At 36.9% G+C, this 22,752-nt stretch overlaps 2 protein-coding genes across 4 annotated transcripts in view; one reads left to right on the top strand and one right to left on the bottom strand.

The window, feature by feature from the left end:
• GFM1 (G elongation factor mitochondrial 1) overlaps positions 1-22,752 on the top strand; it is a 42,786-nt gene that overhangs the window by 9,988 nt on the left and 10,046 nt on the right. For both annotated transcript variants that reach the window (XM_082839728.1, XM_082839729.1), the window contains exons 7-13: positions 2,611-2,765; positions 3,335-3,419; positions 5,737-5,874; positions 7,650-7,751; positions 9,415-9,471; positions 12,444-12,581; positions 13,474-13,556. In XM_082839728.1, the coding sequence (XP_082695854.1) occupies positions 2,611-2,765; positions 3,335-3,419; positions 5,737-5,874; positions 7,650-7,751; positions 9,415-9,471; positions 12,444-12,581; positions 13,474-13,556 (758 nt within the window). The remainder of the gene's footprint in view (positions 1-2,610; positions 2,766-3,334; positions 3,420-5,736; positions 5,875-7,649; positions 7,752-9,414; positions 9,472-12,443; positions 12,582-13,473; positions 13,557-22,752) is intronic.
• LXN (latexin) lies at positions 13,564-19,475 on the bottom strand (the record flags this gene model as incomplete). Of its 2 annotated transcripts, XM_082839732.1 has the most annotated exons (6): positions 13,564-13,925; positions 14,193-14,255; positions 16,197-16,333; positions 16,650-16,827; positions 17,946-18,008; positions 19,347-19,475. In XM_082839732.1, the coding sequence occupies 6 exons, from the start codon at positions 19,473-19,475 to the stop codon at positions 13,827-13,829; spliced, it is 669 nt and encodes a 222-aa protein (XP_082695858.1). In that variant the 3' UTR covers positions 13,564-13,826. The 2 variants fall into 2 exon arrangements, with proteins under 2 accessions (XP_082695858.1, XP_082695857.1); XM_082839731.1 differs by having other exon boundaries at positions 13,564-14,255.

Raw genomic sequence — 22,752 nt, 5'->3', positions numbered from 1 at the left:
CAGATTCTTATACATGCTACAGTATGGGTGAGTCTTGAGGACATGACGTTAAGTGAAATAAGCCAGACGTAAAAGGACAAATATTGTATGATTCCACTTCTGTGAGGTACCCAGAATAGTCAAATTCCTAGAGACAGAAAGTAGAATAGTGGTTACCAGGGGCTGGGGTGGGGTGGGAAGAATGAGAAGTTTAGTGGGTACAGAGTTTCAGTTTGGGATGGTGAAAAGTTCTGGAGGTGGATAGTGGTAACAGCAATGTGAATGTACTTGATGCCACTGAACTGTACACTTAAAAATTGTAAAGATAATCAATTTTGTTATGTATATTTTATCATAAAAATAAAAATCATAAAAAGACTGATATTTATTTTGCCAAACCACTTCGTGCCCTTAGCAGAAATCAGACAAGTAATTATTGTGTGTAAGACGTTGCACTCAGGGAGTTTATAGATCAAATGCACAAGGAAAGAACCCTGTCAAAGCTGAGATGCTTACTAATATATCTCATAGCTTGAGTTCTTTACCATTCGCAAAGGCCTTATCACCTCAGCTCTCTGATGAGTAAGGAGCACCACGTAGGAAAGTATAGGTCTGGACCTTAAAGTCAAGCACCGTAACCCAGGAACCACAGTAGAGAGTTAGGTTTCGATCTATGAAAGGGAATATGTCAGATTCTGTGATTCACTAGGAGTAAGGACTCAGCACATAATCACACTCATGGCTATGATTTATTACAGTGAAAGGATACAAAGCAAAATCAGCAAAGGGCAAAGGCACATGAGGTGAAGTCCAGAAGAAACCAGGCGTAAGCTCCCAGGCATCCAGTGCAGTCTTGCAGTGCTTGCCTGTTTCCTCCAGTGGAAAGTTGTGAGTGCACCTGTGAAATGACGTCTACCAGGGAAGCTCATTAGAAACTCAGTGCCAAGGTTTTACTGGGGGCTGGTCACATAGACACCCGCTGCCTAGCATGTACCAAATTCCAGACTCCCAGAAGGAAAGTAGGTGTTTAGCACACATCACATTGTTTGTACAACAGTATAGGCACAGTGAACCAGTCTTACCAGTTCTGGGAATGCTGGGAACCTCCCAGAAATCCAGATCCCCAGGCCTCAGCCAGGGGCCCAGCCTTGCAAGCAGGTCTTTATAAGGAGGACAGTTTTAGCCCTGCTATGTTTACTGTTTTCTGCCAGGATACATGGGTGTACTTTAGTTTCTATGTTGTTGTTGGGTATATTGCTATTAGGGACAGTGGAAAGGCAACGGTTTTCAAGTGTGAATGTGATTCTTATAAAAGTTAGGGAAATTTTCCGGAAAATAAAGCTTTTGTTAGGCTGGTATAGGGTTAGCTTTAATTTCTCCTTTTTTCTATTTATCAACCATGCTCATGTGTTTCTCTATTCAATGGATGTAAAGTTAAGCGTGGTAAGATTCATATGTTCCTACTGTTGCATATAGGGAGGGTTGGAAAGTCAAAGACCTGACCTTGTGGCCTAGGGTAGCCTAAGTGATTAGTGACCAAGCCATTTCTGGTCCCTAGCAACAGCAAAGGCAAGTGTTTTAAGATAGCTCCAAATAGTAATTGCTTTCTTACCATGCCTATTTTCTCCTTTTTATACTCCTTTTATTGTGCTCAGCTGTTATCCTACTTTTCATTGTGATGTTTAGAAACTGTGGTTATAAATGTTTTGCTTTAAGCTTTTTAGGATAACTAGTTTTCTGTTTTTCCTGAGGACTGAGAAATAATTGTATGCAGCTGCATATTTCTGCAGTGGTGGGTTGTGGCCACAGCACAGCACTGCTGTTGGCCTCTTCCAGCTGCTAGAGCTAAAGGTCCACTGCTCCCTCTGAGGCCAGTAGCCAGTAAGGAATGAGGCTGGGACACATGGACGGTGCTTGCACGAGGGGTTGGGACGTGACCAGGAGGTCGTTATTTTAGAGCCTTGTTACTATCACGGCCCTTAATTTATGAGCAGTTTGTACTGTTTGGCTTCCTGTATGTATGTCCTTTAAAAAAAGAAAACAAATCAGTTAAATGTTTTTTTAATAGGTGATACTTTCATATCGTTTAAACTTTCATATCATTTAAACATTTAACAACTATACAAAGGTACACAGGAAAAAGTCTCCCACCTGGCTCCCATCTGCCCAGTTCTCTGCCCTGTCCCTAAAACAGGTTGCCAGTTAATAGTTTCTGGTGTATCTTTCCAGAGACGTGTGTGTGTGTGTGTGTGTGTGTGTATTGCTGTTCCCTCTATCTTACACAGTTGTTAACATACTGCTTACACTGTTCTGTGTGTGTGTTTATTTTCTATGTATGTGTGTATATATATATCTTTTTCTTTTTTTTGCCAAATTGAAAGTTAGTGACATTCCAGGAGTGTTGAAAGCAATTGCAGTGTTGAAAGTTAAATAGCCTTTTTTCTTTATTTTTCTTTTTTTTTCTTTTTTTGTATTTTGATCTTAAGTTATAGAGAACCTGATTCCAGTCTTCACCAGAGCCAGTACTCCAAAGAGTACCAATTCATTTCATTGATTTGTCACTTTGTAATTGATCTGAAACACAAAATGTAACTTTAAGATAAACTAATCATTAATTTTTTTCGTTTGTAGCTCGCAATTCGAAGAGCCACTCTAAATAGGTCATTTACTCCTGTCTTTTTGGGAAGCGCCTTGAAGAACAAAGGAGTTCAGCCTCTTTTAGATGCTGTTTTAGAATACCTCCCAAATCCATCTGAAGTCCAAAATTATGCTATTCTCAATCAGGAGTAAGTCTTGGAAATTGATTTTTAATTTATGCACAAAGACTTTAACATTTGTGCACTGGGAAAGTATTTAAGAATGGTTCTTGTAGTTGTGATTGTGGGTTTTTCCCCATAATTTACAAAAATCAATCTCCATTTCTATTTGGGTAACGATTTTGGCATAGAGAAAAATATTTATTATACCTTTCCATATATTCTATTTGTAAGTTAGAAATATGATTTATTTCATTATCAAAGTTTACATCATTAGAAAATTTACTCATTTGGAACCAATTGTATTTTTTTTTAATGCTTTAAGAAACAAAAATTTTGAAGTTCTCATTGATAATTTTTCTTTTTCTGCCAGACTATTTTTGTGTTTTTTATTCTGCTCTGGTCCTGTCACAATGCAGTAATTAAGGCCAGAAAAGTTATTCTTATTGATCCCTTTCAGTGAAATTTCACTTATGAATCAGCCCAGAAATGTTTACTGCACATGTGCTTCTTCTCAGATAATATTCTGATGAAACAAATTGATACAAAAGAAATATGAAATATTGCATCTCATAAATGTGTATTTCTTTTATTTTAAGTGACTCACAAGAGAAAACCAAAATCTTAATGAACCCCAAAAGAGACAATTCCCATCCATTTGTAGGCCTGGCTTTTAAACTGGAGGTAAGTTGCTTTCTAATGTATTTAACTGCTATATATAGAAATTTTCTTTTCTGTTAGGCTTTTATTCCTATTATAAAATGACTCTTAGGAAATATTTGGTTACAGGTTTCTCCACTGTAAAGTTACTTTCCCCTCTACCCCGTTCCATATTGACTCTTTAGAAGAAGGTTCCTGGGCACAACCCACACTTAAGGGCTGGGAATTATTTTCTTCCTCCTTGAGGGAGCAGTATCTATGTAAGTTATTTGAGATTCTTCTGTATAAGAGAATTGTCTTTTCTCCCCATATATTTATTTATTCAATCATTTATTTTTATCAGTATGGACTCATGGATATTTATTTTGTACTTTGAGTTATAATCCAGTGGTATGTTACTTATTTTGTTGCCAGATTGACCAGTTTTGGCCATTGGAGCTGTTTCACTTGGCTTCTGTGCCCCTTAGACATTCCACCGTATTTTGCTTTTTTGAATACTTGCTTACTTTCTGGCACTACAGGATTCTCCAGGCTTACGTTGTATATTCCCTGCCCCAGCCCTAGAATCAGCCATTTCTCTAAGAGCCCTGATTTCTTTTAATTGTGAATGGTATTAGAAACCAACATTTGGGGACTGGGTGTGCTTTTTGTTGTGTTATTGCTTCTGTGTATAATATTTTAAGCGGGAAAAAAGTTGGATAATTTGAAAGTGTTAAAGAGTGGTTATTTCTGGGATGGAATTATATTGGAGAGGGCTTTTTCCTAGTTTTTATTTTTAAATTTTTACAATATGCTTTTTATTACTTCTAACACCAGAAAAAGTAATTTTAAATTAAAAAGTAGAAATAAAATTGCAGTGACAATTTTTATGCATAAAGCTTTTAAAAATATATATTTAGGAATATTTTTCTTAGGATCCTCAGAATTGTAATTATTGAGTAACAGGTATGAAATATTTTAATATTTAATGATTTATATTGCCAGATTGCTTTCATACTCAGAATTAATGTATATGTTAGATTATTTCAGTGAATCTTTATCAGCATTGAGTATTGTTTATTAAAAATCATTACTGATTTCATAAATGAAAATAGTATTTTAATACTTCATCTTGCCTTAATTCCTAATAATAGAGAACATTTTTCCATATATTCATTATGGAATTGTATTTCCTCTTTTGTAATTGCCTCTTTATTTCTTTTGTCTTTCCTTTTTTAAAATTAGAGTCAAAGTGTTTTACTTATTTGTACGAGCCTTTCTCTAATAAAGTTTTTTAAAAAACAATTTGCAGTTTAAAATTTACATAGACAAATACATCAGTCTTTGTCTTTAGTCATTTTCTCATTTTTAACCTTATAAATCTTCCTCTTTGATTATATTTTGTAAATATTTACTTTTCTTTCTACTTTTTTGTGGTGGGGTTTCTTGTTTTGTTCATTGTTAATCCAGTTGGAATTTGTTTTGCTGAATGCTGTGAGGTAGGATCTAAATGTATTTCCTCTGCCTTCAAATAGAAGACCAGTTGTCTAGTTACCAGTTTTTGAACAATGTTATATTTTTTCATTGATTGTCATGTGTCATTTATCTTCTATTGACAAATTAATTAAACATTTTAGATATTTATACTATACCCTATGGGCTGTTTAATTTGTGCTAGTTTTATACTATTTATGTTTTGGAGTATTTAGTATATTCTTATATCAGAGTTATTTTCTATTTTTATCCATTCTTGTAATATTAAAGTCACTAATAAAATGTTTAAAAATTCCTCTTCTGATTTTTATTGCTATTGTGTTAAACCTGTAAATTAACATGGGAAGAATTGGCAACTTTTAAATACTTACCTAATAAGTTAGTGTTACTATTCAGGAGGAAATGATCCTTGATTATTCATTTTATATTCAGTCACTTTACAGAACTCTTATTTGTATAGCTTTCCAGGTGACTCTCAAAGTTTCTCTAACATGTAGTCTAACTAACAATGTTAGTTTCTCCAACATTGTTGTCTTTCTAATAATTATACATTATTCTTATGTCTTCTTGTATTAAACTGAACTTATGGAATAACTTCCTTATTATATAAATTTTAAAACTTTTTCTAATAACTTAGAGGAAGCAAAAGTAGTATCTTGGATTTTGATATCAAAGAACAACCATTTAACTTATCTATATTCAAAACTAGTATTAAAGTAGTTTATGACAGCAAACTGAAGCATGTATATAAGTTGTACTACTAAAACTGATAGCAAATATTTGAAGGTAGTTGTGAAGTTTTCCTCTTAATTTTGATTCCTGTGTTTCTTTTTCATTCTTTCTGACCTTATCCAATCTTGACTTCTAGGCAGGTCGATTTGGACAGTTAACTTATGTTCGAAATTATCAAGGACAGTTGAAGAAGGGTGATACCATCTATAATACGAGGACGAGAAAGAAAGTACGGGTGCAACGGCTGGTTCACATGCATGCCGACATGATGGAGGCGAGTACCTGGGCATTGTTGTGAGATCAGAAATTTCTCTAATGCAAGTGAAATATATCTACCTTCTTGGTATCCTGAGCCCCACAAGAAAATCACTTCTAGTTGAATGTGTTTTCCTAGCTTCTTCCTTTTTAGTTAGGTGGGCTACAATTCTCATGTGGCACTTTGGTGTAGGCTAAATTAGCAAATGTCAGGAGCACATTTAAAACCACCATTTGTGAGTTAGCTGTATTTCCTCAGTGGCCAAGGTTAAGGAAAAGGGACATTAGTTCCCTAAGATTCGGAGCACAAGATTCAACACTTTCCTGAAGAGCTATCCTTACGAAGAGTATAATAGGTTTTTAGCACAGTGGAACTGTGGTTCTCAAAGGTAAATGAGAGTAATAAATTCATACATAACTTCCCACATTGTCCAGTAGATTTACTTCCTGAAATATGGAAGTAAAACCAACCCCCAGAAGGGCCATATTGATGCCAGAATTCATCTGAGCATTTAAAACCTCTGAAGGTCTAGTCTGGGAGATAAACTTTGGCTTATGGCTTGAATTCTTGAATTGGCTCTGAATCTGTCCTAGCCTTCTGTGGTCCATAGGGTTAAGGTTTGGCAGGAATACCAAGTGTGTGAGGTTGTCTCCTTCTTGCACCCTTTCTCAATTCAGCTCTATATTCCTAGAGAAATTTATTAGTCTAAGCAAAATGTTATGACATTCAGAAATTTTCAGTGGCCATAACTTTTTTCTCTCCTGGAAAATGAACAGGCAGTCTTTCAAAATTAGACATCATTGCTCTTTTTTGAGATAGGCAGCAGGGGGCAGGCTAGAGGGATTAGTGACTGTTACAGCTCTTTCATGGGCCAGAAGCTAGGAGATCCGTATAGCTGTGTAACCAGTAAAGCAAGACACACACACTTGCTCATTCACAGCCACAGCTGTTATTAATGAACTGTCAATATAAAAAAAGACTAGGAAGTTTAGAGGAACCAGTGCTTTATTCTTAGATTTCCTGTGTTTTTTTAACTGCCTGCATCTGTGAGAAATTAAGATTATTTTAAGTACAGTAGACTCCATTCTCCTGCCTTTGTTTTCCAAAACTTCCTTTGCAGGTTTTCCTTGTATGCCTTTGTCATACACATCTCATTGTTGGACTGTGGCAGCACATATAGTACTACATGTTTTTTGTTTGTTTTTCTTTTTTTCTTTCTGATAGAATTGTATTTTCTATTTTTTTGAATTTATCTTTTTAAAATTTATTTCTTAATTGGAGTATAGTTGAATTACAATGTTGTGTTAATTACTGCTGTACAGCAAAGTGACTCAGTTATACATATATATACATTCTTTTTCATATTCTTTTCCATTATGGTTTATCACAGGATATTGAATATAGTTCCCTGTGCTATACAGTAAGACCTTGTTGTTTATCCATTCTATACTACATGCTTTTTAATTCTATAGAAATAACTTTAGAACCGTGAGGTTCTGTGTTCTGTTAGTACTGCAGATCCTCCAAGTAAAGATGCCATAGCTCGGAGTTTCCATTTAAAGTAAAATCTTGTCAGTTGACGTGTGGTTTAAATAAGGGCCCTGTTGAAGGTATACCTTGCCGTGGTTGATTGTTGGTGTTGCATTGATTCTATCTAATTCCTTCTTTATGGAATTCATGGTGAGATTCTGCCACGTTTGTTTGTGTACAATGTGTTTATTGTGCAGTTACTTTTTAGTTATGATGTCCTGGTTTGTATTACTTGCAAGTGTCATATTGTATTCTTTATTTAGGATATTGAGGAAGTGTTTGCCGGAGACATCTGTGCGTTGTTTGGCATTGACTGTGCTAGTGGAGACACATTCACAAACAAAGATAATAGTGGCCTTTCTATGGTAAGTCATTTAACTTCAAAGCTGTTTATCACTTGCGTTTCAAAAGTCTATGTTTTAGTACTTCAGAAAAACAACCACAGAAGTTTTCATTGAGTGCCACGGGCATCAAGTGTAGGTTGGTTATGGCTCTTCTAATGTCAACTAAACAAGTGCTCTGTTAGCTAACTTACCTGGTTTTTCGTAGTAAAATCATTCCACCATTCTCCAGGGTTTAGCATGGAGGGAAAATCTCCACCAGGTAACCTGGCATGTGTAGCGCTGACTCCTACCCTGAGATGTGCCTCCCCATTGTGGGCACACCTCTGATTGCTGTCACCGTCATCAGGCTAGTCCCAGCCAAGTGCTCCTTCCTTATTAACTCGGCAGCTGGAGCTTGGACCCTTCCCTCAATCCCCTAGAGAACTGTAAGAGCAGGCTGTAACATTTTGGCTAGACTCCAGGGGCAGCATGACAGAACAGAACCCTGCCCTGCAGGCAGGATGCAACTAGACAGTCCCACTTACTGTACACAGCCTGCCTTGTGGAACTCATAGGTCCCTTTTCATCACTGAGGGAGACTGAAGGGAAGAGCATGCTCGGGCAATTCCCACCTTCCAGTCCCCGCCTTTCAGTCCCCTTTACTCCTCCCCTTTTTGCCCCCACAGGACAGCAGGCTCTTGCACGGTATGACCATGTGTTCATGAGGGTGCTCCCTCTCCTGAATTCATTCAGTAAAGGATGAATATGAGTACACAGGGTATAGGTGATTTGCAGGGAAGGAATTTACAGTGGGTTGTTTATATAAGAACTGGTCCAACATAACACATGAGCACTATAATAGCTCCTGTATCATATGATGAATTCTTAATTTTATAATTTAGCTTTTTTGTATAAAATACTCTCTAATGTCTATGGTTTTACATGTGAAGTTAGGACACTACAAAAATCATAAATCTGTAAAGGTTTTTGGGGGATCTAGATAAGGGGACTTTTTGACAAGTATTATTGATAAGGCTTTTTCTAAACTTGTCATTACCAATATGAAGGGACTGGAGGTTGTGGGAAGTACTCAGGCATTGAGGCAAATAGACCCTGGTCAGTCTTATGTCTGCCCTGTGCTACCTGCTGGCCCTTGGCCAAGTTAGTTATTCTTCTTGCCAAGCCTTTAATGCTTCTATTTGTAAAATGGGGATAATAATATCTGCCTCTCAGAGTTGTGACTGATTAAATGAGATATCATATGTATAAAGAATCTAGTCCCTTTTTCTGCTTCTCTTATCAGTGATGGCAGTATATTTTGATTAAATAACTTATCAGAAGATAGCTATAGCAGATGTAGCCACTAGCTAATAAGTATTCCACATCTCAGCATTTGAATTCATTATACGTAACGATTATGTTAAACTGAAAGTGTCAACAAACTTAAGGGTCTTAAACAGTTAAGTAAATAGATGCTTTATTTTTGTTATTTTGGGAGGGAGGAGATCATATAAGTGGACACCTATATATGTTAATATATTCATTTATTTAAGGAAAAACAGACCAAGATATATTTGTCTACCCTAAGATGTTGACTAGTATTTGTCTTTTGTTCTGTTGTAAAGGAGAACATTAAAATTAATCCATCCCTGACACATACGGTACTGTATTTGAATTCTTCTCTGTTCTTTGAAAAATATTTTAGGAGTCAATTCATGTTCCTGATCCTGTCATTTCAATAGCAGTGAAGCCTTCTAACAAGGTAGGAGTTTGATTTAACGCTCAGTATATCACAGTAAAAACTTGAGCTCTTTTTTGTCTGTCTCCACAATGCACATGGTGTCTTGTGATAACCAGCAGTCTTTTGGTCTCTATTTCCTCTTTTGGTATTCAGATCACCTTTTAAAATTTACCAGTCTATTAGTAGTAAGTACTTCACAGTATATTTGAAGAAGTTGATGGTATTAAAGTATTCATGAGACTGTGCTTTATAACTCTTTACTATAGTAAAGGTATATCATTGGCTGTGGAGTGTTAAGTGTGAGTAACTTCCTAGATTCAGATCATAAGAGATGGAAGAGAGGCAACTGAGGCATTTGTCCTAAGTTGCAGAAAAACCTCACTGTAAAGTATATTAAAATATTACTTAGATTAATTGCCTCATGGATTATAATACATCTCTACATCTGTGGTAGTTATGAAGTAAATGTCTGACTATAACATGGAAGGCCTTCAAACAAGACTGTTTTGACTCACTTTCAAATACAAAGTTTTATGATTGGATTTGATGTCATTTAGCTTTTTAGCCAAAATTGCTTGAATAGGTTCTGCATATGCATTGCTTGTCATTGGAATTAGTCCTGATCTTGAAACATAATTGTTTAGTTCTTTAGTTACATTCATAACAGTCATTTTAACGTGATATATTGACATTAACTCATTCATGCATTGAGTGAATATTTTATGATTTCTTGTCATCTGGGTACTATCATTTACAGAACGTATTCTCATTTATTGTCTTGTGGATATATTAACAGCAACTACTTCATCTATTTTGAGGAACTGAGATTTTCCAGGCCCTTCTCATTATAGAAAAGAGAATGTTGAGGTGGCAGGAAACGTTCAGTCACTCTATCTCAGAAAGTTGAAAGGCGAGCTTTACATCTTACCACAGTGAGATGCCACAGTTTGCTCCAAGTACTTTGCCAGATTGGTTGCTTTTCCCTTCAGAAGATGAAGGGCTAGAAGTTAAAGATATTCTTCTTCTTTATTCCTAACTCCAGAGTTCATGTAAGACATTTAACTGTTGATAGTTCACAATCATGGAGGGAAATCAAACGCATCAATATTCAAAAGGTTTTTTGGTGTCTTGGGGTTGTCTGCTTCCTGGAGAATTAATATATACCAAATAATGAAATCACTGCATAAAACCCTGAATCTCAGTAGTGGGGCAGGGGTGATCTTCTAGTAAGTTGAGAGTCCCTGGCTAGTGCAGGAAAAAGGGAAAAGACTTTGGAGATAGACTAACCCAGGATTCAAGCCCAGCTAGCTCTGTGGACTTGAGCAACTTGTCTGTACCTAGTTTCCTCACCTGTAAAACATGGATAATTCTGTCGTGCAGCCTTGTGATTAGAATTTGAGATAACCTATACAAAACACATAACACATCTTCAGCCACATGTGATAGCTGTTAATATTGGTGAGTGGGGCGTGTTAGTTTTCTGTTGCTGCTGTAAGAAATTAGCAAACACTTAGTGGCTTAAAACAGCACAGATGTATTATTTTACAGTTGTGTAGGCCACAATTCGGACACAGTTCTTAATGGGCTAAAATCAGGTATTGGCAAGGCTGTGTTGTTTCTTTCTTGGAGGCTCTAGGGGACAGTTTAGTTCCTTGCTTACTCAAATTGTTGGTAGAATTCAGCTCCTTGTTGTGGGACTGGGGTCCTCATTTCCTTGCTGTCACCTGAGGGCTGTTTGTAGCTTCTAGAGGCTGCTCATAGCCCCCTTCCTCCTGTCTTCAATGCCAGCAACGGCAAAATGAGCCCCTCTCATGTTTCAAATATCTCCTGTCTCTTCTTTTTCTCTTCCCATCTCTCCACTACCTTTCTTCATTCAGCTTCCATTTTTATTTTATTTTATTAAAAAAAAATTTTTTTGGCTGCATTGGGTCTTCGTTGCTGTGCATGTGCGGCGAGCAGGGGCTACTCTTCATTGCAGTGCACAGGCTTCTCATTGCAGTGGCTTCTCTTGTGGCGGAGCACAGGCTCTAGGCATGCAGGCTTCAGTAGTTGCATCATGCAGGCTCAGTAGTTGCAGCACATGGGCCCTACAGCACATGGGCTTCTGTAGTTGCGGCGTGTGGGCTCAGTAGTTGTGGCTCGTGGGCTCTAGAGCGCAAGCTCAGTAGTTGTGGTGCACAGGCTTAGTTGCTCTGTGGCATGTGGGATCTTCCCAGACCAGGGATTGAACCCGTGTCCCCTGCATTGGCAGGCGGATTCTTAACCACTGCGCCCGCCACCAGGGAAGTCCCTCAGCTTCCATTTTTAAAGGCCCATGCAATTTAATTGGGCCTGTCCAGATTATTCATGATAATCTCCCCATCTCAAAGTCTGTAACCTTACTTACATCTGCTGAGTCCCCTTTGCCGTGTAAGGTAACAGTCACAGGTTTGGGGGGGATTAGGGCATGTCCTTAGAAGACCATTATTCTGCTTACCACATAAGGAAGTTACATCTAAGGAGAATAAAGGTGCATCAAACCACATCCAAGCAGATAGTTTTGAAAGGGAGAGGTCTCATGTGCATTTGCCTAGTGTTGGTCTTAACTGCCCTCTTGAATCTGCAGTAGAATCTTGGTAACCATGCTGATTCCTTTGATTATGTATAGGATTTCTAAAATATAACACAGTAACACAGATTCTGCTTTCTGCTTTATGGGCAGTTTTCCACAAATGGACAGTTTTTGTCAATATAATAGGAAAGGGCATAGAGTTAAGTCTTGGACTCCTGTATCTTGGTGTGAAAAGAAAATTCTCTCAGTTAGCTGTTCCCTGCTGTCTTGGCTGTGTGGTATCCAAGCTCTCATATTAAAAGGATATAGCCTAGAAACTAGATGGTAGATCATTTTTATTTTTTAACTGTTCATGTATTTGATTTCATTCATTAAAGTTTTTTCAACAATTTCATTGCTTACCATGCTTAGTAAAATGTGTAATGATTTTCTTTTTTTAAAGAATGATCTGGAAAAATTTTCAAAAGGCATTGGCAGGTTTACAAGAGAAGATCCCACATTTAAAGTCCACTTTGACACTGAGAGCAAAGAGACAATTGTATCTGGAATGGGAGAATTACACCTGGAAATCTATGCTCAGGTAATGAATAACAAAGAAGTTAAATTCACTTTATTTATGTCTATGTTTTGTTAAAAGTCGATAGTTCTCAATCTAATGGTTGTAAACTAATAGTGGTTCTTCAAGCTTCACTCTGGTTTTTGTATCTAGATGTGGTATACTGCTTCTTCCAGTGTGTGTTTACTAATTAATTACTTTTGGTTTCTAAATCTTTTTATTCGTAAAACATTGCAGACTTCTAGAATCAAGGCTCAGGGGATTTGCAGTAAGACCATTGATCCATCCCTAGGTTATGGTCCCTTGGGTCGAGTGTATCCTGGTCTCAGCCTTAGGAAGACAACCTCAGGGAGAAACCTGCTGAGAAATTGGCCCACCAGTACCCACTCTTCAGGCCATTTCTTGCCTGTTTTCATCTCAAGTCACTACTTGAAGATCATTATAATGGAGATAAACAAGTGGGTAGATGGGGCTCCTGCTTACCTAGGAAAGGTCTTGTGTGTATGTGAACGAAAACAAAATATATGTGACTTACGATTAAAAATTCTGGTTCTGATTATATCTTTAAAGTTGAGATAGTAGAAAATTATGACAGCAGATTCATATACTATTCCAGTAAATATGTAATAAAATGGAGCAAAGATAAAGTTTTAGTGGATAGATTAATTGGAGGTAAGTATAAATTAATCATTCAATCATTAGAATTCATTTATATAAAATCTGTAAAAGCAGTTTGTATTGCTTAATATCATGTATTTATCCTCATAAGGTACTTAAGTGATTTAAGATTTATCATTTGCTTATCATATTTAAATGAATGCTTCTAAGGTATTTGAGATTCTTAGGATTTTTCTTCCTTTAGTTTATTATTTTTTTAATTTAAATATATCAAAAAGATCTCTCCTGCTCTTTTTAGAGGATGGAAAGAGAATATGGCTGTCCTTGTATCACAGGAAAGCCAAAAGTTGCTTTCAGAGAAACCATTACGGCCCCTGTCCCGTAAGTATGCAAAACGATTAAACATAAACTATGAGGCTGGAATTTAAAGCTTTTTATTAGGGGATATACATAGCGCTATTACTGTTGATAAGACACTTTTACATTGTGATGCTCTTTATTATGGAAGCTATATAGTTCTGTAGTTCAGGCCGTTTATACAAAGGGACACTTACGAGATTTGTCTGACCCTTTAAGCTAGTTATCAATGAAGACTGGTATACACATCATTAATAAGCATGTTTATACTTCATCGAATGTTACAGTCTTCATTTATTCCAATTGTGCTTCCTTTGGTAGACGGCTATTATGTTTTACTTTAGTACCATATTGTGGATGCCAGAGAACTTGCATTTGCCAAGGAATAATCTCCTGCAAGTAAAGGAAACCGATGCTATGATAAAATTCAGAAAACATTTAAGAAAACAGAGTTGGGTTTATATTGTTAGAAACAAAACAGTCCTCATAAAGAAAGCACAAAACAAGTTAAATTGCTGCAAGTGTAATATATTTCAACCTGGTGCCTATTTGAATTTATATGAATTCTGATTTAGAGTCAAAATTAATAAGGCATACTGTGACTACAAAATGAGTCTCAATTTTCAAAGTAGCATCAAATAAAGGAAAATGATACTCTACCTGAGATGCAATGTCATGAAGTAGAATGGTGTAGTCTAACTCAATGAAGTCATCATTTCTTTGCTATAATAAAAAATAAAAACCTGCATTTAAAACTTGATATCATTGGCAAAAATGATAATTTTAAGAATCAGCTTTCATTAGTAGATGACAGTAATACTTCCACTTAAGTAAAATTAAAAATTGAATGTCATAATTTATTTAGCCTGGCAGAAAAACTATTCTTTTATAAATAAGATTTTTTTCAAACTACATTTTAAAATCATGATTTTTTAAAAATTTGTTACTCTAAAAATCATTTACCCTTTCTGTTTTTAGTTTCTGAGTTGTGGTAGCTACTAAGAACATTAGAGTCTATAATTTGTCATTTAAATTCCTTAATGTTTCCATTATTCAGAAAAGCATCGTTTAAGGGATATAAACTACTGAAATGAGAGTTTACACTAAAGGAAACCAATTTTGTAATAGAAATTCTCTTTTAAAAAACTGAAAATAATAAAATGTAATGTTTGATTTTGTAACTAAAGCTTTGATCTATGCTGCTTATTGCTTTGGACATATAAAGTATTTATACTATCAGCTGCACAGAAATATTGCATCTACAGAGCTTCAAACCATGGTCGTCAGAAATTTGCTGTACTCACCCAAGGCTCTTTAAGGCTTATAACTGATGTATTGAAACAAGCCCTAGACTCCAAGAGGCAGCACAAACTCCTGTGGCTCCTTTGGTTGACAGTAATTATAAATATGGCCCCAGGATCAAATAAAACTATACTCTTCTCTCCTTAATAGTATCTTGAAGCAATCCCTTCTTTGACTATATCAACAAAGAATGTCCTTTAAGGATAAGGTAAAAATCAGGAAGGTTTCTTACGTGTTGGATCATAATAGGTAAAGATATATAATATATACACGCTGAAGCAGTGGTTAAACTCTTCTGTTGGGATTTTCATTAATGCTTTAAAACTTCAATTTAGTGAAGGGTTACAGGAAATTTATTTCATAAAGCAGTCACACTGCATATTTTGCTATAAAAACATGGCTTGAAAATCATGATTGTGATTGTATATCCTCTGTAACGTGGACCCAGCTACTCAATTATCTGAGCCTCAATGCCCCTATAGGAGTGTTGTAACCAAGGTTGCTATCTACAAAAATGCATTAGAAAAAGCTCTCTTAAAGTGTTATAGATAGTGATGCTAGGTATTTGGCATTACACTCTGAGTACTGTAATTGGTATCCTGTCCTCCAGTGTCCAAAGTTATCTAATAAGTGGCTGCAAAAGCTTGTGGAGTAAAGGTGCTCCATCTGCCTTGCAGTTTGTTATCAACAAACTGAAACAAGCCAATGGAAAGTGCTTTTCTCTTACAGAGTATTTTTCTTGTATTCCATTAAATACTACTAGTTGACATATTTTGTTTTTCTTTTAAACCTCTTAATAAAGCTAAACTCAAAGAATTTAATCTCTTTAAGGTCTAGAAAGAGGCAGTTTGGAATAGTCATATCAGACTTAAAATACAAGGCTAGCAACAAGTAAGATATGAGGTTGTCAATTATGACTAAATGGGTTATAAAAGATAATTATATACAGCAAGCTTCACAAAGACTGAGATGCTAATATTTTTGTTCCAGCTGATCCTGGGGGAAAAAAAACCAGCCATATCTCTAGCTCTGACACTACCATTTCACTAGAGGAGAAAAGCAGAGGTGGTTTCAGTATCACATGATTATAGTAATTTGAACACAAAACTTAGGTTGCGAAAGGAAATAATCTGTATTAAGCTGCACACAAAAACCATTGCCAAATTATTTATAATTCAAGACTTCACTCTCTTGAAACTGCAGCTTCACCTTCTCTAGCCTTGATAACTGACTTCTTCAAATACTGACTTCACTATCTTAAATACAAAATGACTAAAGGGGCACTATTCATCCAATCATAAATTATAACACCTTCAGTAAATATTAAATCTGTTAATAGTGTATTTTATAGAAATTACTTACCACTTGCTTGACAGTTTGAATTTTTGCCATTTTATACCATGTATTTTCAGTGGAATTTTGCCATATTATATAACCACAGGCAACCCAGGCTAAATGTTGAACTGGCTTCATTTCTTGAGGTACATTTCCAAAACTGTCTGGTGAGGGAAACATTTATATGATAAATGGAATTATTTTATATATACAGTATTAGCCTTTAAAAAAATCTAAACTTTAAGTCATGTCTTAGTTTTCTTCAAATGTGTACAGAAAGTAATTAATTTAATTAAGCCATAGATTGATCTATAAAGTTTCAAGGCTTTTTTTGTTGTTGAATTAGATTAGTAATAAATATTTTTGCAAAAGTCAGTATATTGCCAGCATAATGTTAACATCTAACAATTTTGAGCATAGGTAATTGATATTGATCTTAAAGTCGAAAAAAATGTTTTTCCGTGCCATATAGTTATATACCTGGAATATTTTGTGCTTCTAGTGGTTCCTTCATAGACTTGAGTCTATGATAAAATGTGTTATCTTCCTCATCTGGGTTCTTTCCAATCTCTCCTTCAAATGTGAAGTTGACTTCTGGTGCAGTATCTTGTCCCATTGGAGGGTACAGTACTTCAGCTGTGCAATTCACTGTAACTTGCTGTTTGAAACATTTTGTGAAAGATCTTTACATGTAGATGGACATCCATTACTGATTATTGTTCTTTGAGTTATAACATTTAAAGCATCGCCCCCCTAATGATGTTGTTTCAGACTTGACTTGAGTGTACCTATTCCAGAGGTATCTAACTGGTGGTGGCCCAATAATTTTCTTAGAGGTATCTAAAATAGGTAACTTATTTTATAACATACAAGGTCTCATAATCTTGTAAATTCATTTTAAACTATGTATTTCAGTATTAATGGGAAGTCCATTTGTAAGGCAGAGTTTAGTCTGTCTTTATATACCAACTCTAGACTCTGGTTACTTTTTTTAAGTCTGTCCATTACTCTTATTCTCTCCTCCTGAAATAACAGAAATTTTCTCAAACTCAGATTCTGCAATCTATATCCAAATATAAAATGAGAAGATTGTAGCGTTGGTTCTGCTTTGTAAAGATGACTGTCAAGCAGCTCAAATGCCTTTTAACGAATCTCCTTATGTTAGCCTGTATCTCTTCTTAATTATGCTTAACAAAAGGGCAAGCTTTTTTAAATTTCAGGATGGTTATGGTACAAGTGGCAGTTCCTTCCTTTTAAGTTTGTCTCATTAATAATTTGACAGGTGTATGTATTTTTTAAATTTCCCTGCCCCATTACTGAAAGATTCTTATCTGAACACAGTGGTATCAGTTGGCCATTCTATTGCTCATAAATATCTAAGAAAGCACTTGCTTTCTTTAAATAAAAGAAATGAAAAACAGAATGAAACAGACATTTAAAAAGTGATGATAATTGTAGAGTTCATTATTACACTTGTTCATATTAGGCATAAATTCATACTGGCCTATGAGTACGTAACATTTTTAAAGGAAGTTTATTTGAACTGAAGTATATAGAGTCTCTTTTCTAAATAGTGTGATAGAAATACTAAGTGTATCTCAGAATACACAAAAAGTAAAAACTGACCTTTGTATGGTGATCATTTTTTTTTTTTGAGGCAGGGATTTTACAACAACTCTTTTAAAAACCAAATTAATCCTATGATTTGATCAGCAGAGGTGATATGGAATATTAGGAATCAAATTTTATTTCATAATAAAATGACATTTCACTTACTTTTTGGATAATTTCTTCCACAGAAAATTTAAGGCAATACTTTCGTCCTCTTCCCGGAATATCCTAAAATTAAGAAAATGTGGTGTTATTATAACAATAACTCAATTTCTTTACATTGTTAGAAGAATCCATTCTCATTTGGTTGGGCATGGTGCTGACTGTTGGGGGTAAATGATCAAGGCCTTACACCTTGACCAAGGAATGTCACCATGTTTGTGACATCTAATTTAGCAGGTCCTCTAGCAGGGTTATTTTGGATGAGAACAAGAGGGTGAGATAAAAGCATATATAAATAAAATCGGTTATAATTCACTTTCAATCATCGGAGTACTCTAACCTCTGGATCTGTGATCCTAAATTCCACATAAGAAATTTTGAAAATTTTAATTCTAAAGGTGACAAATAGGATGCACCGTTGAAAAGCCTTTTCATAAACCCTTATGTACCCTCCAGATAGTGTTCAATGAAGATGAATTCCATTTTGAGGCAGCACACTGCGAAGTGGTTAGAGAATGTTAAGTACTGCTTTGACTTGTATGTTACTGGACCTGCAAAATGATGCGTTAACAAATTTTATAACAGTTAGACAGACGTTTAGATATTTCACTTTTGAATCAAGATGTAATTGAGAATTTGTACCTAATTATGTTATCTGGTGTGGTTTTGAAATAACATTTACTCCCTGTCAGCTCTTAAAGACTGTTAGCAGTTAAACTTCTGTCAGATAAATAAGGGACAGTCTCAAATCTATTAGATTTTAGTAAAACGGAAACAAGCTTAGTGGTTGCTGAGGTCTTGAGCAGTTTAAATTTAACCCTTTAGCCAGAGGGGGCCCATCATTCACAGCAGTCACTGGCAGTAGTGTTTGGATGGTTGAAGTGAAGCTTCAGGCCACAGTACTTTTACTCTGCTTTGTCAGTTTCTGTTGCTTTTTGTTTACCCCTTCATTTTGGTCTAAGAGTCTAATAAAGGATTGATCTTAAAATTCAGGCAGTGAAGAATCTTTTGCAAGACGGGAGCTTCTCTTGGCCCGGATTGGAGTAGTAGAAGCTAAACATAGCGCCAGTTTTAAGATCCTTTTGAAAATGGTTCCTATAAGTTTCACTTGGGGAAAGGGGAGAGGCCGCCCCAATTGAGAACATTTACCGATTTCCTTGTAGCAGGGCCCATAAAAACTATCAGTGTCTCTGCCTTCCCGTAAAAACAACAAACAGCCCTGGGGCTGTCTCCAGAGACTGGAGTGTAGCCCAAGCCCAGAAAAGCCAACTCCTCTAGAGAGACAGCTAGCCTTGAGGCCCAAAACGGGCGAGGGGTGTGGCGAGTCAGGAGCAGGTGGAGCTGAGACCCTCGACGGTGGGGGGAACGGTAGCAGGTGCCGCCACCACCCTCTGCCCGACTCACCTGCAGGCTGGCTTGTTTGACTGTCTGCACCAGAAACACCTTGTGGGGGCTGCCCTGCTGGTAGTTGATGTAGCTCTCTACCACCGAGGCCGCCCTGGAGGCCGGGTAGTGGGTCGGAGGGATTGCCATTCTTGGTGAGCGGCGGCTGGGCTTGCGTGGGGCTGCTCGAGCTTCACAGGAAGGGAAGGGCACCCCCGTCCTGCCTGCTGCCGAGTCCCCCAGGCGGAAAAGTCAGCCCTCCTTCTTCGGGCTGGGCGGGGCCTGGGGCGGGGCCGCCAGCTCCTTCCCTCCCTGTCTTCCTCCTTCCCTCCTTCCCTCCCTGTCTCCCTCCTTCCGATTCTGCAAGCCGCTGCCTGGGAGCTGGCTCCTACCGAGGCTGCTCTTGGAGCCCCGCCCTGCTACCGCCTACTGTTACTCTCTGGTCCCTGTTCAGAGAGAGCCCCCTCCTCCTTTAAGGGGGGGTGAGGAGGGAGTCGTTGGGCTGGGTTGTCAGGGACTACATCCTTCCTTTTATTAACCTTTACAGAAGCTTGGGGAGGGGCTTTCGGGCCTTCGCCTTAGTGGAGAGTCTCTGGGCCTTCAAGTTTCCTCTTCGTGGAAGGAGGCTGGTTACTTTACTTGCAGACTGGAGCGCAACTTCCTTATACACCACCCAGTGTCCGGCACGAGCGCAACTTCCTTATACACCATCCACAGTGTCCGGCACGGGGCAAAGTACAAAGGAGCGCCAGGTAGTGAGTCATTGTGATTCCTTCTTTTCTCTTCCCTGGCCAGGAACAGGCTTGCTCATACCCAGCTTTCTGTGGTGGTGTATCAGTTCTGCCCAAATCAGGGTACGAGAGACTGCAAACGATAGTGTTAATTTGGAGGATTATGTAATTTAGGTCAGGAGAATTTTAAAAGGTACTTGCACTCCTCTCCCTTTGCTGATCTTCGAAAGATGAGGTTTTGATATCACACCATGCTTCCAACTTTCTGAATCACTTTGAAAATTTTACTTTGAGGATTAAAACTTAAAAACTGAATTTATACAAAGCACTACATTGAAGTAACTTATAACAAAAGCAGTTTTTAAAGCTCCTTAAGCAAGCACAGACTTTTAGTAGGCAGTGCATTTTTACTCTCCAGATCTCTTAATTACCTCCTGTGAGCTTTAAAGGAACTATAGTCTAGGCTGTTCTTTGGATTTGCTGCAGATCTACCAGCTAAGATTTCTTTTCATCAAATGTATAGCCAAACTGACACTGTAGCTTGTTGGCTTAGAAATAAAGACTCTGCTATTTTCCCAAAACGAATTTTGAAGGTTCCTTGGGTAGACATATACTGTGTTGCTTTTTTTAAAAAAAGTTAACAAAAATGTATTTGTAATGTGTTGTTTTCCTCAAATACCCTTTTTTATTTATTTATAAATAAAGTATTTGGAGTAAGTAGATTTTTAAAGAATAGTAAGTAGTAAGGCATTCCCATTCTTTCTAATTATATTAGCCAACAACCATCAAGTAACTAGAGGATGAAAGGGTTAGTTTCTCCTCAAGGCTTTTTATAAAAAGTTGAAGCTTGTTTTTCTGTTTTGGGGCGGGGGCGGGGGGGGGGGTGTGAGTCATTCATCTATCAGCCAACCTCTTAGGTTGTCATTGTATTTGTGTGTTAGTTGTATGAATTATGTGCTCCTTTGATAGTGTCCAAGAAGGAGTGGCCTAATACATTCTAATTACCCAGAAAGAGCTTTTTTGCTGATAATGAAATTTTGAAGTTTTCACAAGTAGCTAGTTAACATCTGTTTTATTACCAGTTAGAGTTGTGAGGAGTACAATATGTGAGCTTCCTGGATGAAATCACCCTTTTGAAGCTTTACGGATACAGTTACCATCTCTGTAGATCAAGGCTAGTAACAGAGGTTGTGACATATCAGGCATTTATTTACTAAAAGTACACATACCAATTTAGGTTCTTTTTAAAATATAATTATTACATTAAAATTTTTAAACTGCCTATTTAGATGTTAAGTAAATAAACTGCATTGAGAGAATCTTATTCCTATATTTGAGTCCTTGAAATCTTACTTACTAAAATTTCATTAGTGGTAAGTCAAGAGATCATTATCTGCAAACTTGAATAATGTATGAGTTACCTTGAAAGTAGCAAAATTATTATGGGTCTCTGGGATCGGGCAAATTAAATTATTTTAAATAACTGTATGGACATAAAACTTAAGTAAAAACGCCTATGGCTTGCAACTTTGATAAGACTATGAAGTCAAAATAAATCTACAAAACAGAGATATACAATAAAACCAACACAATTCTAATTAACAGTAATTTTAATGTGAGAGATGATGTTTTGTCAAAATGAAATTGTCTTTTACAAAATTCCAGTGGTCTGACCACAGGAGCATGGATTCTTTTGCCTTCAGCATATCTATTCAGTGCCTATCAAGTGATGTCTTAGTTCTTCCACTTCTCTATTTAAGCTACAGTAAAATCTCTCTGTGCAGTGTCTTCTAACAGCTTTTGAAATGAATGCATTGTGTGCGGCTTAAATCAGTTTATATTCTTATTAGCCTTTTAGAAACATGTTTGATTAAGAGTGTTGGTCTTGGTACAAATCCTGGCTCTGCCACTTAAGAGCTGTATCACATTTGGCAAGTTACTTAGCTTTTCTGACCCTCAGGTTTCTCACCTGTAAAATAATAATAAAAAATAGTGCCTACTTCCTGGGGTCTGTGGTGAAGAACAAGTAAGACAGTTCATAAAAACTGCTTAGCACAAGCCTGGCACATAAGTGTCCTGTTATTTGGCATCCACGTGATTATAAATGCAGCCACGGTCCCTGAAACTGCAGGGATTGCTTGGCTGTGATCTGGCCCTCCAGGGCACTGCTGTCCAGTAGCAGTTTGTGCAGTGATGGAAATGTTTGGCTCTGCTGTCCCGGACAGTAGCCACTCTCCACACCTGCCTGTTGACCACTTGTAATGTGACTAGTGCAGCTGAGGAACTGAATTTTAAATTTTATTTAATTTCAATGTAAATATCCATGATTAGTGGTTACCATGTAGACAGCACAGATCTAGAGTATGTTGTATGTCATATTATTGTCAAATTGAAAACAAAATTTGAAATGTCTCAGAGAACTTGAGCATACTAGAGAATGTCAGTGGGCCACAGTTTTGGAATCCCTCCAGTAATTCTGTGGTGATTTGGCAGTTGTTTCTCTTCTCCTTTTCCTGCTCTCGGTTCTGATAGCTGTTTGTTTCTCTCCTGGGAAAATCAACCGTTCAGCATTGTTTCCCAGCCTATCCTGAAGCTCTTGGCTGCTGGAAGATTATTTAAAGGCAGTTCATCAGGCACATTCACGCTTAGGCTCTCTATGGAAACTGCTTATTCCAAGCTGACATCTACTGAAATTT

The sequence above is a fragment of the Leucopleurus acutus genome (assembly GCF_964270905.1).
Source record: "Leucopleurus acutus genome assembly, chromosome: 5".
Classification (NCBI taxonomy): Eukaryota; Metazoa; Chordata; class Mammalia; order Artiodactyla; family Delphinidae; genus Leucopleurus; species Leucopleurus acutus.
The sequence above is the reverse complement of the archived record's forward strand: the minus strand, read 5'-3'. Positions and strand labels throughout refer to the sequence as shown.